Source organism: Rhinopithecus bieti, unplaced genomic scaffold (genome assembly GCF_001698545.2).
Source record: "Rhinopithecus bieti isolate Rb0 unplaced genomic scaffold, ASM169854v2 scaffold_9383, whole genome shotgun sequence".
NCBI classification, from domain to species: Eukaryota; Metazoa; Chordata; class Mammalia; order Primates; family Cercopithecidae; genus Rhinopithecus; species Rhinopithecus bieti.
In genome coordinates, this window is record NW_016806471.1 from 2,052,016 (window position 1) to 2,063,120 (window position 11,105).

At 40.2% G+C, this 11,105-nt stretch overlaps 1 protein-coding gene across 2 annotated transcripts in view; it reads left to right on the forward strand.

Moving 5' to 3' along the window:
- Nucleotides 1–11,105, forward strand: part of KIF11 (kinesin family member 11) — a 70,406-nt gene that overhangs the window by 20,564 nt on the left and 38,737 nt on the right. For both annotated transcript variants that reach the window (XM_017876750.1, XM_017876751.1), the window contains 2 exons: nucleotides 2,720–2,815; nucleotides 8,281–8,369. In XM_017876750.1, coding sequence (XP_017732239.1) covers nucleotides 2,720–2,815; nucleotides 8,281–8,369 — 185 coding nt within the window. The remainder of the gene's footprint in view (nucleotides 1–2,719; nucleotides 2,816–8,280; nucleotides 8,370–11,105) is intronic.

Below are 11,105 nucleotides of genomic sequence, written 5' to 3' on the forward strand. Positions count from 1 at the left end.
GTTTCACCTTTTTGACCAGGCTGGTCTCAAACTCCCGACCTCAGGTGATCCACCCGCCTTTGTCTCGCAAAGTTCTGGGATTATAGGCGTATGCCACCGCGCCCGGCCTAGCTTCATTCATTCTATGCTATAATGTAAAACAATCTAGACATTGCATATGAACATATACAGGAAGACACTCCTGAAGAAGTTATCTTTTTCCTTCCTGGCAAGAGTTTTAACCTTAAAAGCCAGTTTCTTTTTTTTTTTTTGAGATGGAGTCTTGCTCTGTCGCCCGAGCTGGAGTGCAGTGGCCGGATCTCAGCTCACTGCAAGCTCCGCCTCCCGGGTTTACGCCATTCTCCTGCCTCAGCCTCCGGAGTAGCTGGGACTACAGGCGCCCGCCACCTCGCCCGGCTAGTTTTTTGTATTTTAGTAGAGACGGGGTTTCACCGTGTTAGCCAGGATGGTCTTGATCTCCTGACCTCGTGATCCGCCCGTCTCGGCCTCCCAAAGTGCTGGGATTACAGGCTTGAGCCACCGCGCCCGGCCAAAACAAAGCCAGTTTCTTAATGGCTTTTTCCACACAGTCTTCAAGGAAAATTGCTGTGGTCATTAGCAGTGGGTGGTGTATGGAGATTTAATTGAGGATTTAGGAGCAGGTAAAGTGAGTGCTCGCTAGTGTGATAAGGCTGCTTAGAGAACACTGAAGATGACGTTGGATGTGTGAGAACAGAGAGAAAAACCAAGAGAAATAACAAAGATGGTAAAATGTAGTCTTATTTTATTGCTATCATCTGCCTTAAGTGGAAATTTTATTTATTTGTTTGTTTATTTATTTATTTTTAGAAGTAGAGTCTCATACTGTTGCCAAAGTTGCAGTACAGTAGCATGATCATGGCTCACTGCAACTTAAATTCCTGGACTCCAGCAATTCCCCCAGCCACAGCCTCCTGAGTAGCTAGTACTACAAGTGTGAGCCACCAGGCCTGGCTAAGTTTTGTTTTGTTTTGTTTTGTTTTAAATAAGAGACGGAGGTCTCACTATGTTTCCTAGGCTGGTCTTGAACTCCTGGGCTCAAGGGATCCTCCTACCTCAGCCTCCCGAAGTGCTGCGATTATAGGCATGAGCCACTTCGCTTGACCTAAATGGATTTTAAAAAGCTTTTTTAGGCCAGGCACGGTGGCTTACACCTGTAATCCCAGCACTTTGGGAGGCTGAGGTGAGTGGATCATCTTAGCTCAGGAGTTCAAGACCAGCCTGAGCAACATGGTGAAACCCCATCTCTACTAAAAAATACAAAAAATTAGCTGGGCGTGGTGGTGCACGCCTGTAATCCCAGCTACTCAGGAGGCTGAGGCAGGAGAGTTGCTTGAACCCAGGAAGTGGGGGTTGCAGCGAGCTGAGATTGCACCACTGCACTCAAGCCTGGGTGACAGAGCGAGACTTTGTCTCAAAAAAACAAAAAAGCTTTTTTAAGGTCTCCAACTTCCCCTTCATTAAAAAAAAATCTTTATTGAGATTTAATTCACATATCATAAAATTCACCGATTTAAAGTATATTAATTTAATAATTTTAGTATATTAGCAGAGCTGTCCAGCTGTCACCAAAATCTAAGTTTTGAACATTTTCGTAACCCCAGAAAGAAGGCCTGTACCCATTGAAATTACTTTTCCATTTGCCCCACTCCCAGCTCTAGGACACTACTGCTTTTTGCATCTATGGATTTGCCTATTCTGGATATTTCATACAAATGGAATTATGTAATATGTAGTTTTTTTGTGACTGGCTTCTTTCACTTAGCATAATGTTTTCAAGGTTCATCTGTGTTGTAGCAGCAATACTTTATTCGTTTTAATGGGTGAATAATATTCTATAGTATGGAGTGCAGTAGTATGGTCTTGGCTCACTGCAACCTTTGCCTCACTGCAACCTTTGCCTCCCGGGTTCAAGTGATTCTCCTGCCTCACCCTCCCGAGTAGCTGGGATTACAGGCGCCTGCCACCACGCCTGGCTACTTTTTGTATTTTTAGTAGAGACAGGGTTTCACCATGTTGGCCAGGCTGGTCTCGAACTCTTGACTTCATGATCCACCTGCCTTGGCCTTTCAAAGTGCTGGGATTACAGGCGTGAATCACTGTGCCCGGCTGATATAGGACATTTTGTTTATTCATCAGTTGGTAGATTCATTGAGGTTTGCGTTTTTTTTTGTTTTTGTTTTTTTGTTTGAGACAAACAAACCTGTTGCCTAGGCTGGAGTGCAATGGCACAGTTACTGCAATCTCAACCTCCTGGGCTTAAGTGATCCTCCCACCTCAGACTCCCAAGTAGGTGGGACTATAGGCACATGCTACCATGCCCAACTAATATTTATCTATTTATTGTAGAAACAGGGTCTCCCTGTGTTGCTAAGGCTTGTCTCGAACTCCTGGACTCAAGTGACCCTCATGCCTTGGCCTCCAAAGTGCTGGGATTACAAATGTGAGCCATCATTGAGTTTAAGAATAGTCTAAAGGAAATTATCCTAAGGGTCAAGACTATGAAAATTGAAGAGAAGGGAAAAAAGGATTGAACAACTTCCTTTTTAAAGGTTGGGCATAGTAGTCTTAATGACTAGATTTTAAAATTAGATACAACTATAAAATATTACTTGTAAGTTATTATATAACATATTTTAGATAACAGAACTACATTATTCTCACAATATCTTCACTAATTGACCTTTCCTTTCTGTGACAGGAAACGCTGAGTACATTGGAATATGCTCATAGAGCAAAGAACATATTGAATAAGCCTGAAGTGAATCAGAAACTCACCAAAAAAGCTCTTATTAAGGTAACTGTGAATTTTTGTAGTGTAATGTAATCTTGCTTGACAAATGTGAAAATAAGAAACTTAAGTGGGAGATAATTGTTAAACAACATTTGTAAATTGCCCATGGAAGGCTTTTTATATAGTGATTTAAACTAAATATCTTACATGTTAACATATTTTTTTTCTAATGCTAATATGTTGACTTTACCAACTTTATCAACTGAGTTGGTACTCTTAACAAAATTTTCATTTATTTACATTTACAAAATTTATTTATTTGCATTTTTGAGGTATAATTTACATGCCATAACATCCACCCCTAATGTAAGCATACGATTCAATGATTTATAGTGCATTTACAGAGTTGTGGAATATAACCACGATCTAGTTTTAGAAAATTTGTATCACTATCCAGTTTCCTTTGCTCCTTTACAATCATGTGGCCACTGAACTGCTTTCTGTCTATAGATTTGCCTTTTCTGGACATTTCCTATAAATGGAATCAAGTAATATTTGGTCTTTTGCATCCAGTTTCTTTTGCCTAGCATAACATTTGGGGTTCCATTTATAACATGTATCAGTAGTTTATTTCTTTTTATTGCTGAATAGTATTCAATTATATGCTGATAATATGATATTTGGAGCATTTCCAATAATGCCATTGTGAACATTTCTGTACAAGTCTTTTGTGTTGATGTGTTTTCATTTCTCTTGGGTAGATATCTAGGGATTTAATTTCTGGGTTGTATAGTAAGTTTATGCTCTAAGAAACTTTTCCAAGTAGCTCTACCACTTTGTATTTCCTACAGCAGTTTATGAGGTCTGCAATTTCTCCACCTCCTTTTCAACACTTGTTTTGTTTTTGTTTTCTTTTTTTTTTTGAGATGAAGTCTCGCTCTTTCGCCCAGGCTAGAGTGCAGTGGCACAATCTTGACTCACTGCAACCTCTGCCTCCCAGATTCAAGCGATTCTTCGACCTCAGTCTCCGGAGTAGCTGGGACTACAGGTGTGCACCACCACGCCCAGCTCATTTTTGTACTTTTAGTAGAGATGGGGTTTCACCATGTTGCCCAGGCTGGTCTTGAACTCTTGACCTTGTGATCCGCCTGCCTCAGCCTCCCAAAGTGCTGGGATCACAGGCGTGAGCCAATACACCTGGCTCCAGTATGGTTTTAATTAGCATTTCCCTAATGACTAATGATGTTGAACGTCTTTTCTTGTGCTTATTATCTATTTGTTTATCTTTTTTGGTGAAATGTCTATTCAAGTGCTTTCCCAAATTTTAATTTGTTTGTCTTCTTATTAAGTTGTAAGGAGTTCATGTAGTCTAAATGCAAGCCCTTAATGAGATATGATTTGCAAATATTTCCTCCCAGTCTGGCTTTACTTTTCCTTTCCTTGGTGGGTTTTTTTTTTAAATAAAGTTTTTATTATTGAGATAATTATAGATTCACATGCAGTTATAAGAAATAATACAGAGAAAACAGGCCAGGCACAATGGCTCATGTCTGTAATCCCAGCACTTTGGGAGACCGAGGTAGGCGGATTGTTTTAGATCAGGAGTTCGAGACCAGCCTGGCCAACAGAGTGAAACCCTTATCTCTACTAAAAATACAAATATTAGCTGGGTGTAGTGGCACGTGCCTGTAATCCCAGTTACTCAGGAGGCTAAGACAGGAGAATTGCTTGAACCCAGGAGACAGAGGTTGCAGTAAGCTGAGATCGCGCCACTGCACTCCAGCCTGGAAGACAGAGTGAGGCTCTGTCTCAAAAAAAAAAAAAGAAGTAATAATACAGAGAAATCCTTTGTACATTTTCTTGAACTATAGAATATTACCACGGGGATATTGATATTAATAACAATCCACGGATCTTTCCCAATTTTCCTTACGTGTGTGTGTATGTGTATTTAAGTCTAGAAAGTTTTGTCACATGTATAGGTTCGTGTATTCACTACCACAATCAAGATACTGAACAGTTCCATCACTACAAGGACCTCTCATATTGCCCTTTTGTTACCACTTTTCTTCCCACCATCTCCCTCCTTTCCTGGTACCCAATAATCTGTCCTCTATCATTTCAAGACTGTTATTGATTGGAATCATATATTATGTAAAGGTCTGAGATTGCCTTATTTATTTATGTATTTATTTATTTAGAGAGTGAGTCTCACTCTGTTGCCCAGGCTGGAGTGCAGTGGTGCGATCTCAGCTCACAGCAACCTCTGCCTCCCGGGTTCAAGCGATTCTCCTGCCTCACTCTCCCAAGTAGCTGGGATTACAGGTGTTTGCCACCGTGTCCAGATAATTTTCTGTACTTTTAGTAGAGACGGGGTTTCACCATGTTCGCCAGGCTGGTCTCAAACTCTTGACCTTGTGATCCACCCACCTGGGCCTCCCAAAGTGCTGGGATTATAGGCGTGAGCCACCGCACCCAGCACATCTTTCTTTTTTAGTACTAAGTAGTAGTCCATGGTGAGTATGTACCATACATACAGTTTTTGTAACTATTCACTTATTGAATGACATATGAGCTGATTTCAGTTTTTTTGCTATTACAAACAAAACTGCTATTGACATTCATTTATAGGTATTTATGTAAACATAAATTTTTATTTCTCTTGGATAATTGCCCAAGAGTGCAATTGCTGGGTTGTATAATAATTGAATGTTTATTATTTTAGGGAACTGCCTGTTTTTCAAATTGACTGTATCATTTTACAGTGTATGAGTGATCTAGTTTCTTCACATCCTCACCAGCATTTGGTGTTGTAACTTTTTAATTTTAGTCATTCTGATAGGTGTGGTAGGTGATAGATATCTCATCGTGGTTTTTAACTTGAATTTTTCTAAAGGCTAATGATGTTGAGCATCTTTTTAATGTGCTTATTTGATGTTTATATATTTATATATAGCATATACATATATTGCATATTTATATGTATATAACATACACATGTATATGTAACATATACATGTGTGTATATATTTATTTCCTCTTATAATTTATTTGTGGAAATACCTGTATGTTTGTCCTGTAGAGTTTTACCATAGTATCTTTTGACGTGTTCCTCTGTTCTTCGTATTTTCTGTAAATTGGTAGCTGAATCTTGAGGCTTAATTAAATTCAAATTTTGTCTTATTTATTTTTGGCAAAACTAATTCAAAAGCAGTAGTGTCTTCTTCCATTTAGAAGTATACAGTGTCTGGTTTTTTTTTTTTTTTTTTTTTTTTGAGATGGAGTCTCACTCTGTTGCCCAGGCTGGAGTGCAGTAGCACCATCTCGGCTCACTGCAAGCTCTGCCTCCCAGGTTCACGCCATTCTCCTGCCTCAGCCTCCCCAGTAGCTGGGACTACAGGCGCCTGCCACCAGGCCCGGCTAAATTTTTGTATTTTAGTAGAGACGGGGTTTCACCGTGTTAGCCGGGATGGTCTGGATCTCCTGACCTTGTGATCCGCCCGCCTCGGCCTCCCAAAGTGCTGGGATTACAGGCGTGAGCCACTGCGCCTGGCCGGTTCTTTGTCTTTTTTATGGGCAATGACAATATTCAGTGACTTGGTCAATAGTTTTCTAAGGTTGCAAGATGGTAATATTTGAATTAAATTATTCTTTCTTAATTGATTGCTGAACCTCAGGTTGAATATCCCTTATCTGAAATGCATGGGACCAGAAGTGTTTTGGATTTCAGATATTTTGGATTTTGGAATATTTGCATATACATAATAAGGTATATTGGGGATGGGACCCAAGTCTAAATATGAAATTCATTTTTGTTTCATATAACCATATATACATAGCCTGCAAGTAATTTTATGCAATATTTTGAATAATTTTGTGTATGAGACAGTGTTTTAACTGTGACCTGTCACATGAGATCAGGTGCAAAATTTTCCATTTCTGGTGTCATGTTGGTGCTCAAAAAGTTTGGGGACTCGGGAGGCTGAGGCAGGAGAATGGCGTAAACCCGGGAGGCGGAGCTTGCAGTGAGCTGAGTTCCGGCCACTGCACTCCAGCCTGGGCAACAGAGCGAGACTCCGTCTCAAAAAAAAAAAAAAAAAAAAAAAGTTTGGGGACTTTTGGACCCAAACTTTTGGGTTTCAGGTTTTCAGATTAGGGATGTTCAACCTGTGCTTCTATTAAGAGGTTCTTTCTCTCATCTACTTAGAGGTATAGTTCTTATAGGAAAGGCAGGACACGTGCTTGATTAATTTCCTTTATTTGCCAATTTTGAGAATAATGAGTTGGTTTCCTAGGTTTCTTAGTGTCATTATAATCTCATAGATTTAAATTGTTAGTGTTAACCGACTGTAGTTTTTCTCCTCACTGATGCTCAGATTGGCTCATCTTTGGCCAGGGGTATGTTAGTCTGTTTTCATGCTGCTGATAAAGACATACCCAAGATTGGGCAATTTACAAAAGAAAGAGGTTTATTGGACTTATAGTTCCACGTGGCCGGGGAGGCCTCATAATCATAGTGGAAGGCAAGGAGGAGCAAGTCACATCTTACGTGGGTGGCAGCAGGCAAAGAGAGAGCACTTGTGCGGAGAAACTCCCATTTTTAAAACCATCAGGGCCGGGCACGGTGGCTCAAGCCTGTAATCCCAGCACTTTGGGAGGCCAAGACGGGTGGATCACAAGGTCAGGAGTTCGAGACCAGCCTGGCCAATATGGTCAAACCCCGTCTCTACGAAAAATACAAAAAGTAGCCGGGAGTGGTGGCGGACGCCTGTAGTCCCAGCTACTCGGGAGGCTGAGCAGGATAATTGCTTGAACCCGGGAGGCAGAGGTTGTAGTGAGCCGAGATCGGGCCACTGCACTCCAGCCTGGGAGAAAGAGCAAGACTCCATCTCAAAAAAAAAAAAAATAAATAAATAAATAAAACCATCAGATCTCGTGAGACCCATTTACTGTCATGAGAACGGCATGGGAAAGATCCGCCCCTATGATTCAATCATCTCCCACCGGGTCCCTCCCACAACAAGTGGGAATTATGGGAGCTACAAGATGAAATTTGGGTGGGGACACAGAGCCAAACTTTATTAAGGGGTTACCTCTTCAGGTGGCTTCTTGAGTCCTTTTGATTAGCCTAGTAGTCTTTGTTCAGCTTCTTTCCTCGTGTTATTTGACAAGATGTTCCGTGTTCATCTTGAGTATTTCCTACCTCAGTCCTGGGATCAGATGCTTTTCTAAGGAATCCTGGTTCATTTTAGTGTGAAATACTGCTACCAACCTGGGTACTGGAGGTTGTGGTTTTTCTTGGGAAGTCCATATTTCTAGAATGAGTGCATTTAAAAAGGAGCTTTGAAAGACTTTATTTCTACACAAATTAATATTGATTAACAAGTATGGTTATAACTTTTTATCATACTTCTTTATGTTTTAAAAGACATAAAAAGGCTAACTTTACATTTTATTTGATGCATATCCTTCCCAAACTGAATGAATGAAAGTACTAAACTGAAACCTTCAACATTCCTCTTGTGTAGGAGTATACGGAGGAGATAGAGCGTTTAAAACGAGATCTTGCTGCAGCCCGTGAGAAAAATGGAGTGTACATTTCTGAAGAAAATTTTAGGTAAGCCCTTGGCTATGGAGTTAACTTCCAAGAAGAAGCATTTCTGATAACAGGCTATTTGAAATAAAACTTAAGTAGCAGTAAGTAAAATCTTTATATCAAGTGCTGATAAATACTTCATTTCGTGTGTGTGTGTGTGTGTGTGTGTTTTCTTTTGAGGCTGACCCTGCTGGAGTGCAATGGCACAATCTTGGCTCGCTGCGTCCTCAATCTCCTGGGCTCAAGTGATCCTCCTGCCTCAGCCTCCCAAGTAGCTGGGGTTACAGGCATGAGCCACCACACCCAGCTAATTTTTGCATTTTTTTGTAGAGACAGGGTGTCGCCATGCTGCCTAGGCTTCTATTTTGTTTTGACATTAACAAGTAGCTATCAAACACTTTTTATAAAATCTTTACTAACTTTTAATTTTTAAATCATTAATTTCATATGAAGTTTCAAGAAGAGTACAAGAGAGGTTTCATGTATTCTTCACCCAGTCTTCCTCAGTGGTTGTCTCTTATATAATTATAGTACAAGGCTGGGTATGGTGGCTCACGCCTGTGAATTCCAGCACTTTGGGAGGCCAAGGCAGGCGGATCACCTGAGGTTCGGAGTTTGAGATCAGTCTGATCAACATGGAGAAACCCAATCTCTACTAAAAACACAAAATTAGCTGGGTGTGGTGGTACATGCCTGTAATCACAGCTACTCCAGAGGCTGAGGCAGGAGAGTTGCTTGAACCTGGGAGGCAGAGGTTGTGGTGAACCGAGATAGCGCCATTGCACTCCAGCCTGGGCAACGAGAGCAAAATTCTGTCTCAAAAAAAAAAAAAAAAAAAAAAAAAAAAAAAAAAAAGGCTGGGCGCCGTAGCTCACGCCTGTAATCCCAGCACTTTGGGAGGCTGAGGCGGGTGGATCACCTGAGGTCAGGAGTTCGAGACCAGCCTGGCCAACATGGTGAAACCCTGTCTCTACTAAAATACAGAAGTTAGCTGGGCGTGGTGGCAGGCCTGTAATCCCAGCTACTTGGGAGGCTGAGGCAGGAGAATCGCTTGAACCTGGGAGGCAGTGAGCTGAGATAGCACCATTGCACTCTAGCCTGGGGAAGAAGAATGAGACTTCATCTCAAAAAAAAAAAAAAAAAAAAAAAAAGAAAATAATAAAATAAATAACAAATAATTATAGTACAATATCAAAGCTGGGAAATTGACCTTGATACAATATGTATATTAATTTGTTCTTATACTACTATAAAGAACCACGGAGACTGGGTAAATGTAAAGAAAAGAGGTTTAATTGGCTCACAGTTCAACAGACTGTACAGGAGGCATGGCTGGGGAGGCCTCAGGAAACTGACAATCCTGGTAGAAGGGCTAAGGGGAAGCAAGCACATCTTCACATGGTGGCAGGAGAGAGAAAGTGAAGAGGAGAGCGCTGCACACTTTTAAACAACCAGATCTTCTGAGAACTCATTTGCTATCATGAGAATAGCAAGGGGGAAGTCCATCTTTATCATTCAGTTATCTCCCACCAGGCCTCTCCTTCAACATGGGATTATAATTCAACATGAGATTTTGGTGGGGACAGAGAGCCAGACCATATCAACATGTGTATATACTTCTGTGCCATTTTGTCACTTGTATAGATTTGTGTAACCACCACTGTAATCAAGATACAGACTATCCTATCATCACAAGGAACTCTCTTGCTAATTCACTATAGTCACACTCAGTCCATCTTCTTCATGATTCCTAACCCCTGGCAACCACTAATCTGTTCACTTTTTAAAGCCCTGGAGTAGTTGTTCAAAGGAAAGCTTTTATTGAGGCCCATTATATAAAACAACAATAATAACAGAGAAAACAAGGGGAAGAAGGCAAGAGGGATGCTAAGGACTATAACTTGAAAATTCCTGATTGTGTTTATCCTTGAAGATATTAGGAAGCAAGACTTTCACAGAGCATTTTTTAAAAGTTAATAGTGATAAAAGATATTAGACCTAATTAGTAATAACCAGAAGCATTTTAGTATAATCTTTTACTGAACTTTTTTATAGATGTTAACACTCTAATAGTATATAAATCATTTAATAAACTTACTTTTTTCTGTGTTATTTCCAGCTGTCATAATGTATTCCATGAATGTGTAAGATGCCCTAGAATCAGAACAATGTAAGATTGTGGGTTAGATAACAGTTTACCACCTCTAAAGGAGGTGTTCTTTTTTTGATGCTTTAGAAGTAAAAAGTAATTGGTGAGGCACTGAGTCCTGGTCTGTAATCTTTAGAAATGATATTGATTACTGGCTTTCATCTTTCTGATTTTATTTTTGAACTTAAGAAGTAACTTTGGTTTTCGTTTGTTTAATCCCATGATTTAAAATATGGTGTTTGCTCTTTTTTTTAACTTTTATTTTAGTTTCAGGGGTACATGTGCAGGTTTGTTCTATAGATAGATTGCATGTAACAGGAGTTGGTGTATATATTATTTTGTCACCCAGATAATAATCATAGAACCTGACGGATACCTTTTCAATCCTTACTCTCCTCTTACCCTCCACCCTCAAAGAGGCCCAGGTGACTATTGTTCCCTTCCTCGTGTCCATGTGTACTCAGGGTTTAGCTCCTACTTATAAGTGAAAACATTCAGTGTTTGGTTTTCTGTTCCTGTGTCAGTTTGTTTAGGACAATGGCATCCAGCATCCAGCTCCATCCATGTTGCTGCAAAGGACATGATCTCGTTCTTTTTTTTTTTTTTTT